The 27,932-nt window shown below is 36.3% G+C and overlaps 1 protein-coding gene across 2 annotated transcripts; it reads left to right on the forward strand.

Moving 5' to 3' along the window:
* On the forward strand, positions 1 to 27,850 carry Pdcd4 (programmed cell death 4). Of its 2 annotated transcripts, XM_029569217.1 has the most exons (13): positions 1 to 182; positions 4,773 to 4,879; positions 8,529 to 8,831; positions 11,091 to 11,185; positions 13,643 to 13,756; positions 16,385 to 16,606; positions 18,317 to 18,414; positions 19,299 to 19,413; positions 23,454 to 23,561; positions 24,151 to 24,261; positions 25,137 to 25,276; positions 25,357 to 25,431; positions 27,134 to 27,850. In XM_029569217.1, the coding sequence occupies exons 2-12, from the start codon at positions 4,837 to 4,839 to the stop codon at positions 25,388 to 25,390; spliced, it is 1,383 nt and encodes a 460-aa protein (XP_029425077.1). In that variant the 5' UTR covers positions 1 to 182; positions 4,773 to 4,836; the 3' UTR covers positions 25,391 to 25,431; positions 27,134 to 27,850. The 2 variants fall into 2 exon arrangements, with proteins under 2 accessions (XP_029425077.1, XP_008843841.1); XM_008845619.3 differs by lacking the exon at positions 25,357 to 25,431 and having other exon boundaries at positions 3 to 182.
* The last annotated feature ends 82 nt before the right edge of the window (positions 27,851 to 27,932 follow it).

Raw genomic sequence — 27,932 nt, forward strand, 5'->3', positions numbered from 1 at the left:
AGCCGACCTCCTTGTCTCGGCCAATGAACGCCACCCTGTCGCCCCCGTGTTACTGGGTAGAACAAAACAAAAACAAACAGAGCGAGAGAGGCCACAGACGCTCCGAGGCGGCCGCAAAAGCTGAGGAGCGGGGTCTGGAACGAAGCGGAGATCCTGGGGAGCGGCGGCGGAGGCCCGAGGGGGTCAGTACGGGTGGTGGGTGCGGTTCGCAGCTCCGGACGACGGCGTCCCGTTCCCCGGGGCCCCGCGGTCCTCGAGGGCCGCCGCACGTTGGGAAAGGGAGGGGGCGTGGAGGCTGCGGCGGCTGCGGCGGGGCGGCGGGGCTGCGGGCAGCGGGCTCTTCGAAGCCCGCAGGCCCGGCCCGGCCCGCCCAACTCCCGTGGCTGCGTGGAACCGACGCGGTTTCCCCGCCACGGCCCGGCCCGGGAGCTGCAGCGCGGGGCCCGGGGCCCGCCCCCTCCTCCGCGCCGCCCTCCCTGGCCTTGGGGTCCGCTCGGGGGACAGTCGGGGAGGTGTGTCGGCGAGACAGATCCGGTGAGGACGCCTGCGCCTGTCCGGCCCTGCTCCCAACAGGCCCCCTGCGCCGCGACCCCCCCCAGCTGGCTCAGAGCTCGGCCTGGTCTCCTCGGCCTGGTGGCTTCGGCTGGTCACCCCAGCCTGGTGGCCTCAGCTGATCACCCTTGTCTGGTCGCCTCAGCCTGGTCGCCCCGGCCCTGATCCTTGGGCCTGCCCACCGGGCCAGCTTCGCCCTGCTGCTTCTCTGGAACGGGGTCTCCCTCCACCTTTTAAAAGTAGAATTTAACCCAGAGAAAACAAAGACAGGAAGGGAGCCCCCTTCCTGTGAAACGTCTATTGGGTACTGTAAAGCACACCGCGAGTGTGTGTGTGTGTGTGTGTGTGTGTGTTTGCGCGCGCGCGTGCACGCATATGTGTGCTATAGTGTTTAGTTTTGTGAGCACGCTTGCCTGATCAGTAGCCTTAGTGTAATGCGCACAGTGGTGTGCACGTGTGTGCATGAGCGCGTTTGCCTGCTCAACAGCCTCAATGTAATGCGCACAGTGGCTTGTGTATGTGTGTGTGCGTGTGCGCGCTTGCCTGCTCAGCCTCTGTAATGCTAATGCGCACAGTCTGGTGTGTGTGTGTGTGTGTGTGTGTGTGTGTGTGTATACACGCGCGCGCGAGCGTGCACTGCCTGCCTACAAGAGCCTCAAAACTGCAGACATAGGTCTCGCTTGTCTCCTGCATACCCTCCTGGGAACTGGCCCTGTAGCCAGTTTCCATCCACTCTGATTCAAAATGGAGCTGTGTGCTCAAGGGTGGGTGTGAGGGTCGGCCTACAGGTTGTTTTTAAACATAACAATTTCACACTTTCGCAGTTCTCATTGAGGTAACACTTAGGGAGAACCACCATTCCTTTTTAAAAAGGGACGTTAGCAGATATATTCTAAGTGGTATTTATACCCATATGGTTCCTGCATTATAGTTTGATTTTTAATATCTCAGTAGGCATCTTTGACTTATAATTTGCTTAGTTTTTCTATTGTAATTTTAAGGGAAAACTGTTAGGACTGCAAAAATAGATGATACTTGGTTATTTGCTATAGTGTTTAGTTTTGTGTTATTGTGATGAGAGTGCTTTTAGTTGATTGCAAGTAGCTAATGTGTGTGATTGCATCCCAGGAAAGAATTCAAGAAATTTTCTAGGTTAACATGGACTATGTTATGTATCTACTTGATTTACAAAAATGTTAGAGTAATTTATGAGATATTTAGTAAATACACTAGAGAACAGTTAATTTCAGCCTTAATTTTTCTAATTGTATGTGTAGTTTTCTCATTGAAAATGATTTTTTTATAGATTAGTGTGAAGAAAATGGAGTTTAGATTCTTTTTTTTTTTTTTTGCTTTGCCTTAAGTTTGAGGTAAGAATCTCAAGGATTGTTAAATTGGGGCGGAAAACTGCTCCAAAGAGTGAAAACATGGAATATTTCATTATCCCTTAAATCATTCACGTTGCTATCAAGAGTGACTGAGTTCCTGACTGCTTGCTCAGGCTGTCACTATCTAAAGATAGGACTTTTTGTTATAATTATTTAATAAAACATTCAGTAAATTATTTACAGTAGTCATGATCATTTTCTTTGATTGTTTTCTGTGTATTTCATTATTTTTTAGTGTTTGGAAAGCAGTATTTAAGAATTTGATATGAAAGCCTTATGTTTTATTAAACTTCTTTTTCCTTGACCCTACAAAGAATTTTCCTGTAGGATATTATAAACTCTTGTACTGGATTTGCAAGGTCTGAATTCTAGTTGTGGTTCTTCCACTGTGCTGTTGTTTCTCCTTGGACAGATATCTTCCCTCTCTGATTCTCTTTAATTGTATGCTAAGTGGAATACCTACCTGAGACTATCCTGTGAGGTACATGAAATAATGCATATAGATGCATATTTTGAATTATAAAGGGCTTTATAAGCATTATGATAATTTCTTTTCCTTTATTAGATAGCTGCTTCAGAAAATATCTCAAAGATTATATTTGCATGAAGAATAAAAAAAACTCATGTAACTTCAGTTGAAAATCACGACACATAGCTTTCCTATAACATATGTAATTTATGCACTGAAATGAAGCATGGCATTTTCAGCCATGGAAAATGCTAAATGAGTTTCCACACTATTTTTGGTCTTACTCTGTATGAATCTCCATATACAAATTTTAAAATTCATTTTTTTCCTAAAGTTTTGAGTTGTTTGGAATTATGATATTGGAAGTGATTGTTTCAAATGGTATGCCAGTTTATTGTGATTATAATTAGAGAATGACTGGTATCATTTTCCATTTCTCAAGCAATATGATAGCACCTTGGTATAGCTTGAAGAGTATATCATAACTTTAACATAAGGTGTTATTTTTGTTTCACAACAGCCTATAAATTTAAAAAGGTTAATGAGCAATAGTATATTTGTTGAAGAATTTAAAAGTTAGTTTTCAAAACAAAACAAAACAAAATCAGTCTTCCCTTTGAGTTCTAGGAAGCATCATATATCATTTTATTCCAAAGTGACATTGAACAGTCCAATTCTGAATGAGACTAGCATACTAATTAGTGCATTGATTCCAAATTCCACCTTTATATATGTTATGTGAAAATGCTTTTCTAGAATTAGAATTTTTACCAGTTTGCATTTTATATTGGCAATTCCACAGTTAGTGAAATTATTGTAAATGACTTAGATGAACCTCTGTTACTTAAACTGATTAAAAACACTTAAATATTTCTGAAGAGATTCTGAAATCTGTTACACCTTTTAGTAATATATTTAAAAATATCCATGAATACTATTTTTATAATCTTGTAAATAACATTGGATTTTTCTGAGTCTGCTAATTGTTTAAGAAGTATCAGTTTCATCAGAACCTTCCAGCAACAACAATTTTTAAGCCATTTTGAAACTGAGGTCTACAGTACTAAAATGTGTATGTTGTGGTAGTGGGGATCAAATATAGGGCTACTACTAAGCTATAGTACCTGCCTTTGTTTGTTTGCTTGTTTTCCTTGAGACATGGTCTCTGGGGTCAGGCCTATCCTGAACTCACTATGTAGCCCAGGTTGACTTTAAACTCCAGATTATTCTTACCTCTGCCTCCTGAATGCTCTGATTATAGATGTGTTTTACCATGCTTGACTTATATTTGTTTCCAAAATAAGTTAGTTTTTTTTTAAGAGTGAAAACCTCAGATTATAAAAATATATGGAAAATAAATTACAAGAATTTTATAATAAAAAAAGCTGCTTGGGGCTGGAGACATGGCTCAGTGGTTAAAAGCACTGACTGCTCTTGCAGAAGACCAGGTTCGATTCCTAGCACCCACATGGCGGCTATGAACTGTCCTTAACTCCAGTTCCAGGGGAATCTGATGCCCTCTTCTCACCTCCGTGGCATCGCATGACATGGTGCACTCACATACATGGAGGCAATACAAATGTATGTGTATGAATATACACATAAAATAAAATTCAATCTCAGTAGTTTCATAAGTATTTAGAGACATAGGTAATGAAGTGTCAGGTATTCTGCTTTCAGATTGGCTGTGGCTTGAAAGATAACACAGTTATGTCAGTCTTGATTCACTAAAACTGTTGTTTATATTTTAGACTAATTTTAAGTAATTGGTAGAGAACTGTCCAATATATGTGTCCCATATGTACCTGTAAGGTTATTAAAAATTTTGGTGTGGGCTGGAGAAGTACCTTGTTAAGAGTGGGTACTGATCTTCTGGAGGATGACCTGAGTTTGGTTCTCAACACTCACATCAGGCAGCTCACAACTGGCTGTAGGGCCAGCTCCAGGGGATCCAATGCACTCTTCTGGCCTCCACAGGCCACCCCCTGCACATTCATTATACACGTGCACGCACACACACACACACACACACACACACACACACACCCCAAATCTTTTGGTGTGTATCTATACATATGTATTTAATTTTAAATATATATTAAAAATAGATCTTTTAACCTCAAGTTTAAAAGTATGCATTGGCACATGATAAAATCTGGTGGGTTTTGTCTTAGTGTTTTTTCCCTCTTTGTCTCAGAGAAGCTTGTGGAGAAAATTGTAACTGTTAATTAGGTTATCTTCAAAAGTAAAACAAACTCTTAAAAATGGAATTATATGTTTTTCTTCCTATTGTGCTTAAGTGAGTTTACTTTAAATGTATCAGTTTAGAAGATGTTGAAACTTCTTTTCTTTTTAAAACCTAGATTCTAAAGGAAGACTTCCATTTGATAATTTGTTTAATCAGTGCAAGTGAAATTAAGGAAAAAAATGGATGTAGAAAATGAGCAGATACTGAATGTAAACCCCACTGGTAAGTAATCTCTTAAACTTTACAAGCAAACGTAAGGCCATTTCATATTTTATATGAAAACATGATAGTAAAGCTTTTAAAACGCCGTCTTATTGGCATATACCTTTAATCCTAGCACTTGGGAGGCAGAGGCAGGCAGATCTCTGTGAGTTCAAGGCTAGCCTGGTCTACATCGTGAGTTCTGTGCCAGCTGGGGCTACAGGGAGACCCTGTCTCAAAAAACAAAAAACAAAAAAAACCCCAAACCACCCCCCAAACCAAAAAAACCCAAAACAAAACAACAAACCCCACAAAAAACAAAAAACAAAACCATAAAAACAAGCCATCTTATTCGTACCATAGTATTTGTAAGATCAAATTCATGATTTTTTTTATTTTCATGTAAATTTATCACATATCTTTTTTGGCCAGCCCTGTTCCACATATTTTTATTTGCTACTGTTTGTAATAAAATATATGTAACAGAATGTGGAGGAATAGTTGAAACCAGTTATAAAGTTACCACATTCTGTACTTACTAAAAAAAAAAAAAAAGAATAGCAAAATGTTGAAAAGCGATTGATGTGAACATGGATTAAACTGATAAGGTCAAATTACAAAATAAATATAGAAGGAATGTTTACAACTGTAGACACAACACAGATTTGAAAGGTTGTTAAAAATAGAGAAAAGAAAGTGAAGTCTAGAAAACTGATAATGTTTAAATATAATACTTTAATACTTCAGAGGTCAGGTTAATACTGGGGACTAAATTTGTGGCTCACCTTAATGCTGGAATAATGAATGCAATATGTTTCATGTAAATATGTAATTTTTTTTCTCATTTATCCACTCTTGAATGAAAATTCCTGTCTAATGTGTCTGCCTCTGGCCTTCTGTGTCCTTCCTATTAATGTTCTCCTTGTCTTTACCTTTACTCTTGTGTTCATCTTCTCTGTCTTCTTAGCTGCCAACTGCTATATTCTAGCTTTGCATTTTCTGTAGTTGTAGTCATGAAGTACAAAATGTCATCTTGAATTCTGGCCACGATATGTAACTTTTCTATGAGGCATCCTTCTGTAAAATGAAAATAACTTTTTTTGGGGTCTTTTTGAGGCTGGGTCTCCCTGTAGTGGGGCTGGCCTGGAACTTATTATCTAGACCAGGCTGTCCTTGAACTCGTAGAGATCCACCTGCCTCTGCCTCCCGAGTCCTGGGATTAAAGGCAAGTGTGAAAATAACTTCTTTATAGACTTTTGTGATCCTTATAGGTCATGAATCTAAAGTGTCATGCATAGAACCTGTGTCTGCAATATACCAGATATTGGAGAACCTGGTATCTACTTGGTAACAGTAGTAACTGTAGTGATAGAGTAATAATTGTGCTAAGACTACAATTACTACTACTAGTTTAGTTGTGATGATGTGTCAAACACCTCCATAATGCTAGCTTCTTATCAGTCCAAAAACTTGCAAGGCATCATTTATTATTCTTTAATCCTGAATCTTCTGCTTAGGAGTTCTTAATTTTTATAAATGCCCACTTTATTACTACCTTTGCCCTTTTCACATTATCTTATGACTGAAATACTGCAACATTGTTATTAGCTGGTCATCCTTTGGAGAAGATAAAGTAGTTTGGGTGAAGTTTGGGGAGATAAATTGGACTTGGAGATGATGGTGTTTTTTAAATTTTATTTTTTTAAATTTTATATGTATGAGTGTATTGCCTGCACGTGTGTAAATGCACCTGTGTTATGCAATGCCTGAGGAGTTCAGAAGAGGGCGTTGGATCCCCTGGAACTAGAGTTATGGACACTTAACTGCCATGTGGGTACTGGGAATTGGACCTGGGTCCTCTGCAAGAGCAGCCAGTGCTCTTAACTGCTGAGCCATCTCTCTAGCTTGGAGATGATGGTTTTAAAAGCATGCCTTATTTTTAAGGTGTTCAGTTCAAGAATTATATATTTTGAGATAATGGGAAACTTTTCAGTTTTCAGCAAGGGCATATTTTAGAAAATCAGTATCTGCAGTTTGAAGAATGTTTTGAAGACTGAAGGCAGACTATGAGACTAATGAAATAATTTAACACTACTAAATGCTTTTGATTTTGATCACAGCATCTCTTAACATTTGTGCTTTTTTTGTCAAGAATTGTGAAAGATTGAATAGATCTCTACTTTCTAGAAGTTGATGAAAATTTTGAATTTCTTAAACTATCACAAAACATGGTAAAGTCATATACATAGACATGACACATCCTAGTCATAGTTGAGCATATTTAAAACCATTTAGGCGATTCAGCTGTGACTTAACCACAGTGATCAAAACTCTGGTGCAGTAGTAATTAATTCAGTAGCCTTTCTGACTTAAAAAGTTTTCAGAGCAAAGCTGAGTGTTTTCATGTGCTCTCCATAGACATTTCAGTATAAAGACATTATAGTATAAAGAATGTTTTGCTAGGTGCTGACAGTAAAAAAAGTACAGTCTACTCAGTCCCTTCTTTGAATCTGTGACGTAGTTGAAAAAGCAAGACCATTTACTAAAGAAGTAAAAAATTTCATGCCATGCTGGGTTAAATGAACAGTATTTGAGCATTTGAGCTATACAGTTGAGAAAATTTTCATGGAGTGAAATAAGGTGTGAGGTATATCTTAAAGTATTTTATTATTTTCATTTTATTTTATATTATATTATATGAGTGTATTTCATGCATGCATGTAAGTGCACCCGTGTTGTACAATGCCTGTAGAGGTCAGAAGAGGGCATCAGATCCTCTGGAATTGGAGTTATGGATGATTGTTAGCCACCATGTGGGGGCTGGGAATTGAACCTGGGTCCTCTGCAACAGCAGCCAGTGCTCTTAACTGCTGAGCCATCTCTCCAGGCCCAAGAATTTTTATAACTGAGAGATTAGTTATTAAATGACATTCTAAGCAAAGGATAACTCTAAATATCTTACTATAGTTTAGGGGATAATGTGTCACTCTTGTGTAGGTCAGAGACTTTTGAGAGGATAGGAAGTAGTTTGCATGAAGTTTGGGAGATAAATTGGACTTGGAGATGATGGTTTTAAAATATACCTTACTTTGAAGGCAGTCAGTGCAACAATTATGTATGATTTCATATTCGCCAAATGCTTTGTAGGCTTTTTTTTTTTTTGAGTTACTAATTTGTAACTCAGCAGGGACTGTTTGGGAAGTAATTTAAATACATTTTGAACCTTGGTTTCCTTATCTGTATAAATGGTATAATTAATTGCAGAACTTGTAGTATCCAGTATAAAGCCTAGTAAGTAATAGTAGGCGCTCTGTAAATTGTTTTATCTCCCATCTGTCAAGATTGTTTTACCATCTCCAGCTGCTTAATTCTTTTTGCTTACAAGTCTAACAGTTTTATGGTCTTCATACTACTACAGATTTTATTATTCAAACATGTGAGGTTTTCCAGAAAACCCTGTTAATTAAAATTCAATACCTTGACAGTGGGAAAAGTAATCCTATTTGTCATTTATTAGATTAAGCCATGGGAAATTGCCAATAGATGACTATTACTAACCTACAAAAATGTTAATTTCATGTGATTTGCAATAATCAAACTTAAGATTATACCTGGTATAACAGTGGATACTTGAAATACTTAGTATTGTTTCTTCATTTTTCCTTTTAAGATCCTGATAATTTAAGTGACTCTCTCTTTTCTGGTGATGAAGAAAATGCGGGTACTGAGGAAATAAAGAATGAAATAAATGGAAATTGGATTTCTGCATCATCTATTAATGAAGCTAGAATTAATGCAAAGGCAAAAAGACGACTACGGAAAAACTCTTCCCGGGACTCTGGTAGAGGCGATTCAGTCAGTGATAATGGAGGTGAAGCTGTCAGGAGTGGAGTAGTCGTGCCCACCAGTCCGAAAGGAAGGCTGCTTGATAGGCGCTCGAGATCTGGGAAAGGGCGGGGACTGCCAAAGAAAGGTTAGTCTGCACCATGTGCAAAGAGACAAAGGCAGAAAAAATAGTAATTTTTAGAGGAGTAGTAGTAGGTTTAACTCTAAAACGGACAGAAATCTAAACATTCATAAGGTTGTATGGTTTGTATATATGTTTATATAGTGAAACTGAGAACTGTCCCACTTTTTATGTTGATTGTTTTTTCCTTTGAGAAGACCCCCCCCCCGACAAAATATAGTATATACTGTTTTCACAGTTACAAATTGTGTACACACTTTGGAAGTAGTCAGAAATTTATCATAACTTATCTAATGAATCTAGTTATATCTATCAAAGAACAGTAAGTATAAATTTGGTAGCATTTTAGTATTTTTGTAGATCTGCATCTGAATTTTCTGCAGCTGTGCTTGAGTGCTAGAGTAGATGGTTTCACTGCTAGATCTCCATCCTAGAATGCTGATTAGCAGATGGTGGACACTTAAAATTGTTGGATAAAGTTGTCAGCTTCTGTCTGTAGTATGATTTTGTTAGTTGTTAGGATTTGGAGACTAGACTAGCTTTTGATCTGTGGGAACTTCAATTTACCGACTTAAGATTCTGATAATATGAATGGTTCTGGTGTTGAAAATGCTTGGAATGGGAGGGAAAAAAGTAAAATATGGAGTGGAATTTCAGTATCTTCCATTTACGAACCTAGAACTAATGCCAGCAAAAGATGATTATGGAAAAATGTTCTGTTGAGGGGGAAGAAAGAAAAAAAGTTACAAATATAAGAATATTCAGATAAACTATAGTGGTCTTTCAGAAATTTTATGAATAATTCTACAGTCATTTGGATCAGAATAAAATCTAGTTATCTGATTCTAACCTGCTGTGTTGGCAAGGATTATATTCCTGGTACAAAATAAAAACTTAGAAAAAAATGTTAGTGACATTGTCAGAGTTTTACAGACGGTCTTATTTTGGGGCTGGAGAGATGCCTGGTTCAGAGCACTGGCTGCTCTTGCAGAGGACCCAGGTTCAGTTCCCAGAACCCACATAAGTGGCTATAACCATCAGTTCCAAGGGAATCTGACATTCTTCTGATCTCTGTGGGCACTGCACAACGTAGGTGTTCTTAAATATATACAGGTTATGGTATACTCATATGCACAAAATAAAAATGATAAATGAAATATTGAAAATGAGAAACAGGTCTTATTTTGAGACTGGGCATGGTGGTGTATGCTTTTAATACCAGCACTTGGGAGGCAGAGACAGATGGATCTCTGAGATAAAGGCCAGCCTGGTCTACATAGTCTATTCCAGGCCAATTGGGGCTGTAGGGAGACCCTGCCTCAAAAAACCCCCACAACCATTAAAATTAAAAAACTTATTTTGAACATATTTGGCTTTACAAAAACATTTTTAGTAAGTTCATATGGAAAAGCAACTTGGAAAGTTGAAATTGTAATGTTTGGTTTGTTTTGAGAAGTAGGGAGAAACAGCTGTCGGTGCTGTGAATTCTTAAATAGCAATCTGTTATTAACACTGCTAACTGAAAATATAGTTTAATGTATACTTTATTACGAAGAATATTATTAGACTTTAAAGCATTTGATTGTGGCCACTGTGGTTCTTTTTTTTTTCAAATAGTATTCCCTTGTTGAGTTTTGTATGCCACATTTACTGTCCTAACATGCTTCTTTTCTTTCTTTTTCTGGTTCCAAGAAATGTCAAAACTTAGAGCTTAAGTAGTTATCACTTCCCATAAGGTCCTTTATATTATTTTTCAGATTAAAAAATATAAAAAATTTTTATTTACTAATTTTATGTGTATGAGTATGTTGCCTGCATGTATGTAAGTGTACCTATGTCGTGCAGTGCCTGCAGAGGTCAGAAGGGGGTGTTGGATCCCCTGGAACTGGAATTATAGATGGTTGTTAGCCACCATGTGGGTGCTGGGATTCAAACCCAGGTCTTCTGCAAGAGCAGCCAGGGTTCTTAACTGCTGAGTCCTCTCTCTAGCCCTTTAAAAAATATTTTGAAGGATTTGCCTTTTTAGTTTTTAACTATTTCTATTTGATGCTTTTGGAAATAGATTATAAAATACATATAATCTATTATTGAAAAAGTGATCTGAATAAAAAGGAATTTCAAGTATAATTCTCAATTCGAAAATAAGTAGCATAGAAGTTGGTTTTTTTTAGCTCTTAAATTTTCAGATTTGAAATTATTTCAGGTTTCAATTAAAATTTGTAAACTATCAACTTTGTGTTCTTTTCTCAATTCTAAACTTTTCAGGTGGTGCAGGAGGCAAGGGTGTCTGGGGTACACCAGGACAGGTCTATGATGTGGAGGAGGTGGATGTGAAAGATCCAAACTATGATGATGACCAGGTTATCAGTTATTTTTTATATATAATTAAAATGCTTGTAAACTTGTGATTTTTATTCCTGATTGTCAAGTGATATGTGCTTATGTTTATACTCCATAACTATCAAATCATGCATAGCATGTCTAGCAAAATCATATATACTCAGTACTTTCTGATTACTAGGTTAATTTTAGATTAGAGAAACTAGCTAATTGACAGTAATTGTATGAACAATCTTTACTTAATAATTGTATGAACAATTTTCACTTAATTTCTGGAGTCACAAGAAGGTCTTTTGACTTGCTTAGGATTAGTAATGGTGATTGACAAAGGGGACAAATGTCTCTGAGCATCGTAAGAGTTATAGGTTATTAGCTGGGGGTTGTGGTGCACCCCTTTATTCCCAGCACTTGGGAGGCAGAGGCAGACAGATCTCTGTGAGTTCAAGTCCAGCCTGGTCTACATAGTGAGTTCAGGTCAACTGGGGCTACAGGGATACCCTGTCTTAAAAAAGACAAAAATAAAAAATAGAGTTATAGGTATTAGGTTCCTTTATAGTATTATTGTTATTAATATGAGTACTATGATTATATTTTGTTTTGGGGACATGTGCATTTTTCTCTTGGTTAATGTTTAGAATATAAGTGTCTTAACTCATCATTATAGTGAAGTTTTAGATTTAATATAATGAACCTGCTGTCCATGTCTTTGCTCTTCAGCAGTGTCACTGTTTAATCAGAGACAATCTTATTTAATCCTATTTCTCTATTTAATCTTTTCTCTCTTTTGTTTTCTGGATTAATTTCAAGTAAATACTACCTCTTATGAAAAGTTTTTGTTTTAAATACTCTTTGTATACAATAGAAAATGGTGATGACAAATTAAAACAGGAAAATGTCAGTGTATACATTAGGATGTTTTTACTGTGCTTATTAGTATGAATATATTTACCTGTTTTAATAGTTGGACATGGAAATATTTCTAAGAGAATATGAAAGATGTTTAAAACAAATGGGATTCAAATATTGTGCAGTTTTCTAAATAGTGCAGTTTTCTAAATAGTACTCTTTGAAATATATGTTTTTAGACTATAGCCAGTTACAAGTTGCAAATAAATATTTCAGCTTTTTGGAGAGGAGCTGAATGGTTTTGTGATAGACATTTTAATCTTTTTGAAATTTCATTTGAAGAACAGTGCTTTTCCATAGTTTTTTTTTTTTTTTTTTTCTTTTTGAAATAGGGTCTCCCTGTATCCCCAACTGGCCTGGAACTCACTATGTAAACCAGGCTGGCCTTGAACTCACAGTGGCCTACCTGCCTCTGCCTCCCGAGTGCTGGGATTAAAGGCATGCACCACCACACCTGGCTCTTCCTTAGATTACAATATTGATCTTTTAAATACTTCTCTGATAATATTAACCATGAAAGCTTTGGTTCTTTCCTTTAAAAAATTAATGTATAAAATTAGTACATATTTAGGAAATACTTCATCTTGTTCTAAAGCAAGGTTTTAATGAAAATGACTATGGAAGGAACCCATCTTGAAGATTTTGGATTGAAGGATTGGTTTGGAGAAGGATATAAATGTTAACACAAGAGTTGAGATGGCTCAGTGTAAAGTGTTTGCTCTGCAAGCATGGGGACCAGAGATCAGATTCCTAGTACTCACTTAAAAGCCAAACATGGTGGTGTACTTCTGTAATTCCAGTGCTGAGGAATAGAGACAGGTGGATCCTATAAGCTTGCTGGCCAGTCAGTTTAGCTGAACAGGGAGCTCTGGATTCAATGAGAGATGGCTATCTCAAAAAATAAGGGGAAGGGCTAGGGAGATGGCTCAGTGGGTAAAAGCACTTTCTGTACAAGCCTGATTACCTGAGTTTGAGTCTCAAAACCCAGGTAACTCACATAAAAAGCCAGATACCAGGGTGTGCGTCTGGTATCCCAGTACTGCTATGGAGAGATGGGAGTTGGAGGCAGGAACATGGAGTATTCTCTGCAGCAGCAGGAACAAGAGGAACAAGGTGGAAGGCGAGAAATGACTTTTGAAAGTTGTGTCCTTTGGCCTCCGGATGTGTGCAGCCACAGTGACACACACATAAACATGCATCACAAATAAGTAAATAAGGTAGAGAGTGATAGAGGAAGGCAACCCAACATTTACCTCTCCCACATCCCCCAATTGCATGGGCACATGGTCCTGAATGTGCTCATATACATTCCCCTATACTTTCACCCCCAGAAGTTTGCAAAAGACACAGAGTTTGGGAGAAAATATTAAATTTACTACAGTTAGTAGGTTTAATCTGTCTTTTGGCTTACTGACTTCAGATTTTATAAAAGAGCAGTACGCATATAGACTCTTTTTAATGTGACTGATTAAATAGGTAACATATCTTTATCTTGCCTTAATGATTAACTAGTTGGAATATAAAAATTATAATTTCAGCTTATCTGAGTATAGTTTTTCCTCTTCTCATAGGAGAACTGTGTTTATGAAACTGTAGTTTTGCCTTTGGATGAAACAGCATTTGAGAAGACTTTAACACCAATTATACAAGAATACTTTGAGCATGGAGATACTAATGAAGTTGCGGTAGGTCTAAAGTTACAAGTATAATCAGTGAAGGAGAGAAAACTCATGTGTATGTGTTTTGTAACAATTTTTTTTTTTGCTTTTTGAGACAGGGTCTCCCTGTAGGCCCAGCTGGCCTGGGCCTCTCTATATAGACTATATAGACTAGGCAGGTCTTGAACTCACAGAGATCCACCTGCCTCTACCTCCCAAGTGCTGGGACTAAAGGCATGCGCCACCATGCCTGGTTACAACAGATTTCTTAACTAAGAAAGGAATATACTGAGCATGGTGGCATATACCTGAAACCACAGTACTCAGAGGTGAAGGTAGACAGGAGGCTCGTGAGTTCGAGGCCAGTATGGGATATATAGAAGGTTTCAAAAGGAAGAGGGGGAGAGGATGAAATTTTTATTTCCTTAAATAATTGTTCTTAAGTAATTGGGATCTGATGAAACCTATGTGCGATTTCTCTCTGGAGAAAATGACACAACCACTATTTTTATAAGTTTATAGTTTTTTTTTTTTTTTTTTTTTTTTTGAGGCAGGGTCTCCCTGTAGCCCCAGCTGACCTGGAACTCACTATGTAGACCAGGCTGGCCTTGAACACACAGAGATCTGCCAGCCTCTGCTTCCCAAGTGCTGGGATTAAAGGCGTGTGCCACCATGCCTGGCTAAGTTTATAGTTTTTATAATTATAAAACATAATTTTAACAATTTCAGGGCATTTATGGATTCTCTGAAATGTTTCAAGGGCCTCAGTTAAGAATGCGTGGCTGTTCTTGATGAAATTAGAATTTTATCTTTGTACTCAGTTCAAAAACAAGGAACATTGATACAGAAATTTGAAAAAGAGTGCATATAGGCACCAGGAGAATAAACCTAAGTGCTTTTGAATCATAATTTGTATGAGGATATTGAATGTTTGTTATGAATTGTTATAAAGTAAATCTAGAAGTGTAAAATAAAATAACTCATTTCATTAGGATCATGGGGCTGAAATGCCATAGTAATTATTTAGAGCACATTTATGATTTAGTCTTCAAATTCAGCCTGGATTTTTTTTTATTTGTCTGTTGCATAAGGTTTTGTGTCTTTGAATTTATAGATTTTCAATATAAAACGAGTATTTGTTTAGTATATACCATGTGGAGAAATTTTTGATAGGTGATACCTAACCTCCTGGAACTCAGTCACATGAGGGAAATGACAGGTCAACAGTTCTTAAAATACAGGGCCAAACATTCTGTTACAGAGGAAGAGTGCCAAGACAGGGATTGTTGATAGAGTCTCTACTTATACTAGTTGTGCCTTGTGTTTGAATAGTGTTAAAAGCAGTGTTGTGGAAGTACAAAATGGGGAACAATGGAAAGGTGATTCTAGCAATAAGAAGGCTACTTAGGAATTTGCCATATAACATGCTTTAAGGTTTTCCTGAAAACAGGGTTATCATGCTTGAAACCAGTGAGTTGTTAAAGTGCAGTTGAGGAAGATGAAAGGATGTGGGAAGAGGTTACTAATGAGGATACTTCTTAGGTGGTTGTGAAAATAGTACTGGCACCATCCTAGTGGTATACTCTGATTTAAAGATTCTGAGAAAACGTTCAGTAAAGAAAGTATTCTTCTAGCCGGGTGTGGTGGTGCACACCTGTAGTCCCAGCACTTGGGAGGCAGAGGCAGGTGGATCTCTGTGAGTTCAAGGCCAGCCTGGTCTACATAGTGAGCTCCAGGCCAGCTGGGGCTAAAGAGAAAACCTGTTTCAAAAAGACCAAAAAAAAAAAAAAAAAAAAAAACCAGAAGAAAGTACTCTTCTAAAAAATTTATTATTTTTATTTTGTATGTAAGAATGTATTGCCTGCATGTGTGTAAGTGCACCTGTGTTGTGCAATGCCCATGGAAGTCAGAAGAGGGTGGATTCCCTTCGAATTGGAGTTATAAACAGTTGTTAGCTGCCATGTGGGTGCTGGGACTAGCACCCCGGTCCTCTGCAAGAGCAACCAGTGCTCTTAACCACTGAGCCATCTCTCCAACTCCTTAAAGAAGGTACTCTTAAGTAGCCAAGTTAGAACTTAGCCTCTAGTGTCATACTACTGCTTGTATTCCATTTCAGGATATTTTGAGCATTAAATAAGGTACTATAAAGTAGCTGTTACACTGCCTGACAATAGCAGCTGGTCAGTAAACAGCTGCTATTATATTTTCAATAGGAAAATTTGACTTTGTCCCATCATTTAGAACAATCCCACATAAACACTTTTTAAAGATTTCACTTTAAATTTTACATCAAAGAATAAAATAAACTTTTGAGCTATAAACATACTATAATACAGGATGAATTTCTTCACAAATACTCATCAAATATTATTTGCAGAAATCATAGTAATGGATTGTAAAGCAGAGGATTTGTTAACATCAAATTTGGCAATATTAGGTAGCTAAATATTTTCAGTATCATTCATATCCTTGATGTTTAGGCAGTTACTGTTTGACAGAATGGATCAATATTACTATTGTTACTGCTGAATATGACTACTTTTCTCTAAAGAAAGGGAAATGTAGTAATATATAGATAAAACGTGTTTCCAAAAATATAATTTTAATTGAACTATATAGTGACATAAATAAATTTTTTCTCATTCTTTTAAATAGGAAATGTTAAGAGACTTAAACCTTGGTGATATGAAAAGTGGAGTACCAGTGTTGGCAGTGTCCCTAGCACTGGAAGGGAAGGCTAGTCATAGAGAAATGACATCTAAGCTTCTTTCTGACCTTTGTGGGACAGTAATGAGCACGAATGATGTGGAAAAGTCATTTGATAAGTTGTTGAAAGATCTACCTGAATTAGCATTGGATACTCCTAGAGCACCACAGGTTTGTGTCATTTTTTTTTGTTGTTGTTCATTGCCTTCCCCTTTTACACTTATGACAATAGAAATAACATATACTGCTAACAATAGAAATAACATATACTTCGTAACTGAAGGGTAAAAGGCCTACATTTCTTACTACATGGTAGTTTTTTTCTAACATTGTTCATTTTTTCAGTACTGGGGATTGAACCTAGGGCTTTGCACATGCTAGGTAAGCATTCTACCACTGAGTTATATCCTACCCAGCTTATCTGTTTTTATTTTAATTAATTAATTAATTAATTTTTGCTGTTTCACTGTGTAGCCCTGGCTGGCCTCAAACTCAAAGATATTTATTTGCATTGAAGGTGTGTGCCACACCTGGTCTCTACGTTGTTTTTATAACAGTCTTGGTGAGACTGTAAACTTGATTTTAGATCTTATTTCCCCTCTTCTAGTGCTTTGCATAGTTTTTAGGTCATATATATGTATATAAATATTAATTTTCTGCCTATACATTCTCTGTCATATGTGTACTATTTTAGTAGCTAGGAATTTTTAAAATGTATGTTGCTATAACAATAATTGATTTGTGTGAGTGGTATTTATTATAAAAATGATAAGTAATACTGTTCACTCTTATAACTGAAAACATGAAATTGCTATTTGCTAATATTTTCATAAGAATTTAGAAAGGGTGTAGGTCAATTTCTAAATGTTTCTGTGAGAGGCAATTTCTGTGACTTGAAAGTGGACTTATTGTGGTGAAGTCATCTTACTACTGAGAAGTGGACAAAAGAAAGACTTATTTCTGCTCTTTATACCAATATACACTCAAAAAGTAATTGCCTGAGTTCATATTAATTAATTACAGAATTTTTGAAGAATAAAAACCAAAATGAAGAAAGGCCAACAAAACAAATCAAACCACTGTTAACATTTAGATACTACATTTTCCTTTCTATTTTCTTAGTTATATATCAAAATGTGACTTTAATATATGATTATACCTTTGTTTAATTAGAAAATGCAATCATACCGTATATGTACTATTTTCTTTCTTTATTTTTTTTTGCCTTTTGAGATGGTCTCCCTGTAGTGGGGCTGGCCTGGAACTTACTATGTAGACCAGGCTGACCTTAAACTCTGGTTCCTGAATGCTGGGATTAAAGGTGTGTACCGCCATGCCTGGCATATATGCTATTTTCTAAATTTGACTTTTCTCACACAACAAAATATGGCAAATATACTTTCCTGTGTATACACTACTTAACCATATTTTTGTTGTTGGACAGTGAAGTTGTTTTCTGTTTTCATAATAAATACTTTGAAATAAATATTTGTGTACAACTTTCCTCCACAAGAAATTTCCTTCAATTGATGGAGAAAACTTACTCTAGGTTATTTTATTTTAGAAAAGATTTTTTTCTTGACTTTAAGTCCTTTTAACAAATACTTTTGATCATATATTAAGTATGGTAAAGTACTAGGGATTTAGTAGCAAGCAAAGCAGATGTAGTCTTCACTTTAATGGCACTTAACTTGAAGGTCAACATTAGGAGTGTATGTCAAGTGTAATAGGTGCTAAACAGTGCTTTTACGTATTCCAATTTGATATTTTAGGTATCAAGTGTATAGTTCAACCAGTTTTTATCACTTATGTGTTTGGAAACTGTCCTATAAAGGTTATTTTAGATTTCTTTTATATAGCTCTCTTTCTTTCTTATTATAGTTGGTGGGCCAGTTTATTGCTAGAGCTGTTGGAGATGGAATTTTATGTAATACCTATATTGATAGTTACAGAGGAACTGTAGATTGTGTACAGGCTAGGTAAGTAAATTAATTTTGCTACTTAGAATTTCAAAATGGGAAATTCTACTGTATCCTGTAAAATGACACTTGCATTAATCAGACATTGTGGTCATGTCACGTGTGTTCTCCATTGTTGAAAAGATATTGTTGACATGAAATAACAAGAAGAGGACAGTAATAACTTGTGGAAATTCTGAGCTAACCTATTAGGTTCTCTAATTTCAAGTCATCCTTCTCTGAGCCTCATTTTCCATATGTGTAATAAAACGAAAGCATTGGGAGTGTAGTGTTTAAGGTCCCTTCTGGGCCTAACACTAGCAGTTTTTTAATACTCCAATAACAATAATAGAATAACAATAACAGAAAACCTTGCTTTACAGTGTTATTGTAGAAATATTTTCTTAGAAAATGTCTTTTTCATTTTCGTTTTTGATTTTATCAACTGTAAGTTAAATGTGATATTTAGCTATGTGATTTTTCTTAACTTTCTGGAGCTGGATTTAGATGCCATGCCTTAGGTTTTCCCAGGTCTAGATAGAAACCTAATTTCTTAGTGCTACTTTAGGTCATAGCAGAATGTTCTCCCTGGATGGGAAGGCATGACTCTATGTAAAAGTTGTATGTGAGATGTGCCTTCTTGGTGCTTATAAGTTATTTTATAATGTTTTTTGATTTTGATTTTTCTTGATGAGAAATGGAAAAGAACATGAGGATATTAAGAATAAACATTTTTTGCTACCTAGTCTTTATTTTAAAAGTTGTTTCCAAAACTTCTATTGCTTTTTCTGTTATATGAATGTTGTTAGTACCTATAAGATTTTGTCCACTTTGTTGATAATTTGGTAAACCTCAGGCATGTATCAAAATTAAAATTTTCTTTTTTCTTTCTTTCTTTTTAATAGAGCTGCTCTGGATAAGGCTACTGTGCTCCTGAGTATGTCTAAAGGTGGAAAACGTAAAGATAGTGTGTGGGGTTCTGGAGGTGGGCAGCAGTCTGTCAATCACCTTGTTAAAGAGGTACTTACTTTGGTGCTGTTTCCAAGTTACAGGCATTTCCATGGAAAAAAAGGGAAAAAAACAAAACAAAATTGGTGGCATTTTTGTGGGCAAAAATTCAGTTTAGTCATATAGCTGCAAGTCAAAAACTGAATAATCATTTCTTATGTTGGCTTTATATTCTTTTATTTTAAATTATACAATAATTATATAATCAGTGCTAAATTTCCCCCCTGGTTTTGTGACTTAAAAGGAAGAGTTTTAAGTTAAGAGGGCTTTCATGAATGACTGTAAGAAGGCTGTCTGTGAATTACTAAGGAATGTGGGAATTCTTTTTCTTATATTAACATTCTTATTTCAAATGCTGATGAGTAGGAGTATTTTGTAATTATTCAATACATGTTTTTACAATTTGAACCTGGGTAGTCTGAGATTATAAATTAAGAATTAAGAACACTAGGCTGGGCTTGGTGGTATACGCCTTTAATCTCAGCACTCAGGGGAGGCAGAGGCAGGTGGATCTCTGTGAGTTCAAGTCCAGCCTGGTGTACATTGTAAATTCCAAGCCAGCTGGGGCTACAGGAAGATCCTAAAAAAGAATTATGAACTCTAGAGTAGATCAGATTGGTAATTTTTGTAAGGACTTTTCCTATATTCATTAAGGAAAAAAAGTAATTGAGTTATTTCATTAAATGCAAGATTTTCTCCATGTGAATTTCCCTCTTGTTCTTTAATACATGGACTAAAGTAGTATCTTCATCTCTAGATCTTAAGATCAACAGTTAGATTTGTAGTTTATATGCTTTTTAAAAGTATACTCCTTTCATTTTTTGAATGTATGCATGTTCATATGTTTACACAAGTGTGTGTGTAGGCCAGAGGTCAACCTCAGGGGTCATTCCTCATGACCTGTCTACCTTGATTTTTGAGACTGATCTGTTGGAAGCTGGGGCTCACCTATTAGGCTAGGCTGGCTTGACAGTCAGCTCCAGTGATCTGCTTGCCTTTGCTTCTCCAGTGCTGAGAGCACAAGCATGCCATACAGCTTTTTTTTTTTAATCTTTTTTTGATTTTTATTTCATGTGTATGAGTGTTTTGCCTGCATGTAAGTGCACCTGTGTGTGCAATGCCTGAGGAGGCCAGAAGAGGGCATCAGATCCCCTGGAACTGGCATTACACATAGTTGCTAGCCACCATGTGGGTGCTGGGAACCAAACCTGGGTCCTCTGCAAGAGCAGCCAGTGCTCTTAGCTGCTAAGGCATCTCTCCAGCCCCCATGTCCAGTTTTTCACATAGGTTCTAGTGATTAAACCTAGGTCCTTAAGCTTGGATGGCAAGCATGTAACTGACTGAGATATCTACTCTCAATCTTTTATGCCTATCATTAAGTGTTGAACTCAAATGGTGGTTAGAACCTTGATCATTTTTGCTTTTATGTATGCTGGAATAGATGTATCAAGCATGATTGCAATGTTTTAAAAAACTGAAGAATTATAAGAAAAATTAAGACATAAAAATGGTCAGTATGCCAGGGAAATTTGGCAAGGAAGAACAGTAAAGGACATTCAGACTGCAACGGAAGAAATGAAACTAGTTCTATTTAGAGATGATGTGATCTATAGACTGGAACTCCAGATCAATTCACAAATTAACTCTAAAAAACCAAACCAAACTATTAACTAGTAATTTGCAAGTTTGCACAATACAAGATTAATATGCAAGATTCAGTTCTCCATACACTGGCAGTGAATAATAAGAAATGAGATTATTGCTGCATTTATAATGCATAAAAATAGAATATTAAGAAATTTAACACTGAAAAATGAAAAGCATTTGGAGATATCCCATGTTTATGGATTAAAATACTATTGTTAAGATGGTAATACTCTGTAAATTATTTTGAGAAATTGCCAAACTGTATTATGATGTCTGAATTATCTCAATAAAAATATGGAGAAGATAAGAATTGAAATAAAACCACCAATATATGAGTTTGAAATTGACATTATTTAGAAACCTTTTACATGGAGCAAGGGTTAAACAAAAAGACTTTAGCTGGGTGTGGTGGCACACATGGTATGCTGGTGGGAGGCAGAGGCAGGTGGATCCCTGAGTTTGAGGCCAGCCTGGTCTACAAAGTGAATTTCAGGCCACCTGGGGCTACAAGGAAGGGAGACCCTATCTCAAAAAGACCAAAAACAAAAACAAAAACAAAAAAACAAAAACAAAAACAAAAAACCCCAGACTTTTAAATATTTACATTTTTGTAATTTATCATTTGGAAAATGCATTTATTCTGATGGGGAATGTTTTACTTTCTTTTAAAAAGTTTTGTTTTTCAATTTTTTATTGTGTGTGCACGTGTGTTTATGTGTGCATGTGTGCCTGCTTGTCTGTATGTATATTGGATGTGTGGAGGTACCCCTGAGCCAGAAGAAGGCTGCAGATACCCATGAACTGGAGTTATAGGTGGCTGGGAGGCATGTGGGTGCTGGGAATTGAACCCTGGTCCTCTGAAAGAATAGCAAGTGCTTTTAACCACTGGGTCATCTCTCTAGCCCCACACTTCACTTTTTAAAGTGACAGAATAGATGTTAAACAAGTATAATTTAAATAACAGCTCTCTTGTAATTAGTAAATACTTATGCTATTACTTTCTCTTTCATTATTTTGTATATGTACGTGTGTGTATGTGTACGCGTACAGTGTGGTGCGTGTATGTGAATGTATGGTATTTGTGCCTGTGCACACACATGCATGCAAGGTATCTTCCTCTGTCACTCTTCTTCACCTATTGCCCTGGGACAGGGTCTCTCACTGAACCAGAAGCTCACTGTTTTGGTTTGGCTGGTTAGCTAGTGAGCTTTCAGTATCCACCTGTCTTTCCTGCAGTGCTGGGGTTAGAGGTAGGCATAGCCATGTCTGGCTTTCTTTTTATGTGGGTTCTGGGATTTGAACTCAGGTCCTTATGCTTATAGAGCAAGTGCTTTTACCCACTCAGCTATTTCCCCAGCCCAAATTATTTACTTTCCTAAAACAAAATAGGAATTATTAGGATATAGTCTGGTGATAAAATTTTACTTTACCTTTTATGAAAATATTAATAGAATTTAGAAGTAGAGGCTATTTAAATAAAATTATTTTATTCAACTAGCCAGTATTCATTTAGTGCCACTAGATACAAATGTGATTTTTTTCAGGCAGTTTAGTGGGAAGAATATTCTTAGTTGAAGCTCTTTTGCTGAAATTTTTTTCCTTCTTTTCCTCTGGAGTCAAAGCTTGAGTTGGGAGTCATGAATTACCTCTTTTGCTATGATTGGAACCTCAGTTACTGTTTTTAGATACTGATTTTCAAATCCTGAGTTGTAGAGAAATGAGAAACTGTGTGCAAATCTTTGCCTTGTAATGCCCCATATCATCTCTCACTGGCTCCCACTGCATTAAGATCATCTGGGTATTTTGTGCCACTTGAAAAATTCATGTGGTAACTTAAGTTAGTGCCCTCTAGTGGTATTTAGAAATCTCCTATTTTTAATTTTTAAGATTTATTTTTAATTATGTATATGTATCTGTATGTGCACATGAGTGCAGGTGTTCATGGAGGTCAGAGTTATCAGATCCCCTGGAGCTGGAGTTACAGGCAGTTGTGAGCCACCCAAGGGTGCTGAAAACCAAACTCAGGTCCTCTGTAAGAGCAGTACATGTTCTTTAACCACTGAGCCCTCTCTTCAGACCCCTCAGAATCCCCTATTTTTAATAGATACATTGAAGCATTATAGTCACAACCCAGGCCATCTACATTATAAACCTACGTGTAGATCTCAGTGATTACTTAGGGACATTGAAGTACCGCATTTGTTTTTTTAACTGTGAGCCATGCAAAGACTGGATGCTTATTTTTTAATTATGAAAACATTATGATACTACCATGCCAAGTGCCTGTGTTCTTGGTTGTGACTTGCTGTGTCATATTGGGATGAATGTAAGTAAATCATTTAGGCAGGTACAAATGTTTTTCAAAAATAGGAATTCTAACATAGTTCAACTTTTAAATCTAATAGATTGATATGCTGCTGAAAGAGTATTTACTCTCTGGTGATATATCTGAAGCTGAACACTGCCTTAAGGAACTGGAAGTACCTCATTTTCACCACGAGCTTGTATATGAAGTAAGATTACTTTCCGCACTGAATAGAATTTTGTTCTAAAGATTTTACCTATTTTTCTTTTATGAGTGTACCATGTGCATGCTTGGTGTCTGAGGAGGCCAGAAGAGGGTGTCAGATCCTCTGGAACAAGTTAAAGGATGGGTGTTAATTACCAAGTGGGTGCTGGGAACTGAACCCTGGTCCTCTGGAAGAGCAATGAATGCTCTTAACCACTGAGCCATCTCTTCAGTTCCCAAAGGGAGTTTTAAAGTATTCTTTTTGCACCACAGTGACTTAATACTTAATAATGCACATCCTTTTTTAAATCAAAAAGTTAAAATGATTTATAAATTTATATAATGATTACAAAATTGTATAATCATTACATGTTGGAGGAGGGATCTTATACATTTTTAGGAGCAGTTTCTTTTCTTGAAACAGGGTCTCCCTAGAGCCCCAGCTGGCCTGGAACTCACTATGTAGACCATGCTGGTCTTGAACTCACAGAGATCTGCCTGTCTCTGCCTCTCAAGTACTGGGACCATGCCCAGCTAAGAGCAGTTTCTTTTTAATGACTAAAGATTCATTCTCTATTTCTTTCAATTTTTAGGCTATTGTAATGGTTTTAGAGTCAACTGGAGAAAGTGCATTCAAGATGATCTTGAATTTATTAAAATCCCTGTGGAAGTCTTCTACCATTACAGTAGACCAAATGAAAAGGGTATGTATGACATCACTTTCAACAAGCTTATATCTCAACTATATGATTGAATAAATAATTGCTAATGAAAGTTTCTTTTAAAGTATACTTAGTGTTATGCCTATAGGTTATTATTTTTTAATTTTTTAACTCTAGGATACAAAGCTTGTAACTACTCTTGGAAAGTAGCACTTCAGTTTATTTTTGCCTCTTAAAGCATGATTGCTTAATATCTGAGATATAATTTGTTTGTATCTAGAGAAAAACATTTAAATTATGCTTCATTTTTTTCTGACTTAAAATTGTATGTGCTGTTTTGAAATGATGAGGTTATATGCCATATATATATATTTTTTTAAAAAAGTAAATGTAGATAGAAAAGTAGATAGGCAGGAATTTGTTGTGTCTGACTTTCAAAAAATTTTAAAGAAAGCTATGAGTTGGCGAAGTGTAGGTATGATTAGGATGTTGTGTATAAAACACAAAAATTCAGTAAAAATTATATAAAGGGGCTGGAGAGATGGCTCAGTGGTTAAGAACACTGGCTATTCTTGCAGAAGACCTGGGTTTGAATCCCAGCACCCACATGGCAGCTAACAACTGTCTGTAACTCCAGTTCCAGGGGACCCGACAGCCTCTTCTGTCCTCGGTGGGCATTGCAACATGGGTGCACTTACCTACATGCAGGCAAAACACATATATTTAATATTTCTATTATTTTTATGTGTATATATGTATGCGTATATAAATAAAGGAAAGCAAATGTACTTTCAAGGTTAAATCTGACTTGTTTCACCAAACAGTTGACTCCATATAGACTTACAATATAGCAGTAGATTGTTTTGTGCCACGCATTTGTATATAGGCTAACAATTCTATCTCTAATTTTGTTTTAGGGTTATGAGAGAATTTACAATGAAATTCCAGATATTAATCTGGATGTCCCACATTCATACTCTGTGCTTGAGAGATTTGTGGAGGAATGTTTTCAGGCTGGAATAATTTCCAAACAACTCCGAGAGCTTTGTCCTTCAAGGTACTGTTTAAATACTACTTTCTCATCATAACATACTGAATGAGATACTTGGGAGCTAAGATAATTTTCTGTCATTTTAGCTGTCAGAAAAGTAAAGTATCTTTCTTGAAGTGACTGAAGAGTGAGACCATCTACCTTGAGTTTTTGGAGAAAAGGTGTGAAGCTCATTTTATCTCCTTGTGAATGTAGACAGGACTACCATTTGGAGGAAGCAAATTCTGTGGCACAGATGTGTGCTGGATTCTGTTCAAAGTAGTTCACATATTGTTTCATAGTAGGTGCTCTCACAAGTAACATGAGAAAATGAAGGGTCATGGAGGTGTAATGTACTACTTCCAAAGTCACATAACGAGGACACTGTCTAGGCCAAGTTTGAATTCAGACTTTTTTAGACTTCAAAGATATAGACTCTTTCCTGTACTATGTGGCTTCCTCTCCTTCATAGAATGAAGAAATGGGACTTACTGTTAGAAACTGCATGTAGGGGTACTTTTCTTTGGTGGTAAGTTTATCTGTACTACTAGGATGTTGATAGAGCTTTTTCCCATTAAAATTAGTAATCTTACATAAGCTTTTAGTTGTAGCTAAACTTATGTTTATTTTCTATCCTTTTTTTTTAAATCTGAAAATGTAAGCTTTGAGTATTTTAAAGTGTCTTGTGAAGTCTCAGAAAAATAATGTTGGTAGAGTCTTTTGCTGTAAAAAGTTTAGAAGCCATTCAGAGAGATGGGGAAAGTGGTGGAAAATAAGTGTAATGGCTTTGGTAGAAATATCTGGAAATGTAGATCCTGGCTTTATGTACTGGTGTGTTAAAAAATATGCCTCAGTGAGACCTCAGCTTTAGCAAGGCAGCTTGCCCTGCGCTGCTTCACCCCCTCCCTTGGTCTCACTAGTCATAAGCCTTTGTGTTCAAGAACATGTAGCAAATTTTCCACATAGCTAAAGTAAGTATGAAAAGGGGTCATTACTTTCAACTGCTTCTTAGGATTTTTAAACTATTTTTTGAAAGTTTGATTATTTGTGTTGGTGCTTTACTCTAAAGAGTCATTTAAAGAGTTACATACATTTTCATTGCATAGCAAACAACTTTGACTTTTGTCTTCTGTACTAAGTACATGTGTGTGTGAGATCTTGCATATCTGTGCATGTTGGACTGGGGCCAGAGTAAGGGTTAATCCTACTGATTCAGGCTTCATCCAGCTGTTTACCTGGGCTATTGCATGTAGCTAGAGTTGTGGTTATATTATAAGTAAGGAAGGGTTTCTTGAGTTTGAAACAACAGTCAAGAATCCCAAAATGGAGAATAATTTAGAAGAAATTGGATTCTGATTGGTTTTCCACATTCAAGTTAAGAATTTTCTAAAGCTGAGAAGTTTCTATCATTAAGCATGGCCTTTCAAAATAGTGATAGGTTCTTTAGTTCTAGTTTTCATGATTGTCCTTCGTGTTTAAAGTGTTTCCTGTTTAGCTCATTGGTTTTGAAATAAGGTAGAAATAAATATTAAGCTCTAAATAAAATCTTACTTTATATTTTGAGTGTGATTAATAATTCCAGTTAGTAAAGTTATTTCAGTAATTAAGTTTTTTTTTTTTTTGTTTGTCTTGTCTTTTTTTGAGACAGGTCTTCATTGTAGCTCCAGCAGGCTTGGAAAGTAATTAAGTTTTTATTTAAGTTATTCATATTTGCTGTTCATTTGGTATTTTAGAAAGCTAAGATGAAAATTTTTTTTCCAAGGAAAACATGCTGGTTTTAAGCAAATAGCAAAACACTTTAAATCTTAAATGTATCAACAAAAAAGTAAGGTTTTACTTTTTATTGAATCACATTTTTATCTGCTTTCCTATTTTTCATTACAGGGGAAGAAAGCGTTTCGTAAGTGAAGGAGATGGAGGTCGTCTTAAACCAGAGAGCTACTGAATATAAGAACTCTTGCAGTCTTAGATGTTATAAAATATATATCTGAATTGTAAGAGTTGTTAGCACAGGTTTTTTGTTTTTCTTTTTTAAAGCATTTGTTTTGGGTACAAGACATTTCTGAAATTTTATAAAAAAACTTACATTTACGGGAATTTTTAAAGGAAGTATTTTCTTTTTTTCTTTGAGGGGAATTAAAAGAAGGACAGAAGAGTAACCACTTCTTAAGTGGAGTACCCTAGTAAGCTACCTTTCATAAGTGCCATGTTTATGACCTAATCATTCCAAGTTTTGCATTGATGTCTGACTGCCACTCTTTTCTTTCAAGGACAGTGTTTTTTGTAGTAAAATCACTGGTTTATACAAAGCTTTATTTAGGGGGTAAAGTTAAGCTGCTAAAACCCCATGTTGGCTGCTGTTGTTGAAATACTGTGCTTTGGGAGTTCAAACAAACAACAAACAAACCAAGATTTTTGTCTTAAAGAATTAAAAAAAAATAAGTCATGAGAATTTTTCATCTTTCCAGAGAACATATTGATTGGTCTTAAAGACTACAGTTAAGTAAATAGTGGCTGGAACATCTATTTTTCTACAAAACTGGAAAAACGAACCCGGTTCTACAAGAGTGTACAACAAAATAAAACGTGAAGCAGTATTGATTCTTTAGTGGGAGTACAATTATTTTGTCTTTTAAAAAGCTTCCGTTAGGTTTCCTGTCTAACATGCACTAAGCCCAGTGTT

Source organism: Nannospalax galili, unplaced genomic scaffold, assembly GCF_000622305.1.
Source record: "Nannospalax galili isolate Female #2095 unplaced genomic scaffold, S.galili_v1.0 scaffold990, whole genome shotgun sequence".
Taxonomy (NCBI): domain Eukaryota; kingdom Metazoa; phylum Chordata; class Mammalia; order Rodentia; family Spalacidae; genus Nannospalax; species Nannospalax galili.

Excerpts from the sequence above, each read along its gene's own strand:
- Pdcd4 (XM_008845619.3), top strand. The coding sequence starts at position 4,837 with ATGGATGTAGAAAATGAGCAGATACTGAATGTAAACCCCACTG. Across the intron at positions 8,832-11,090 it reads GCGGGGACTGCCAAAGAAAG|GTGGTGCAGGAGGCAAGGGT; the intron begins GTTAGTCTGCAC and ends TAAACTTTTCAG. Across the intron at positions 19,414-23,453 it reads TCAATCACCTTGTTAAAGAG|ATTGATATGCTGCTGAAAGA; the intron begins GTACTTACTTTG and ends TAAATCTAATAG.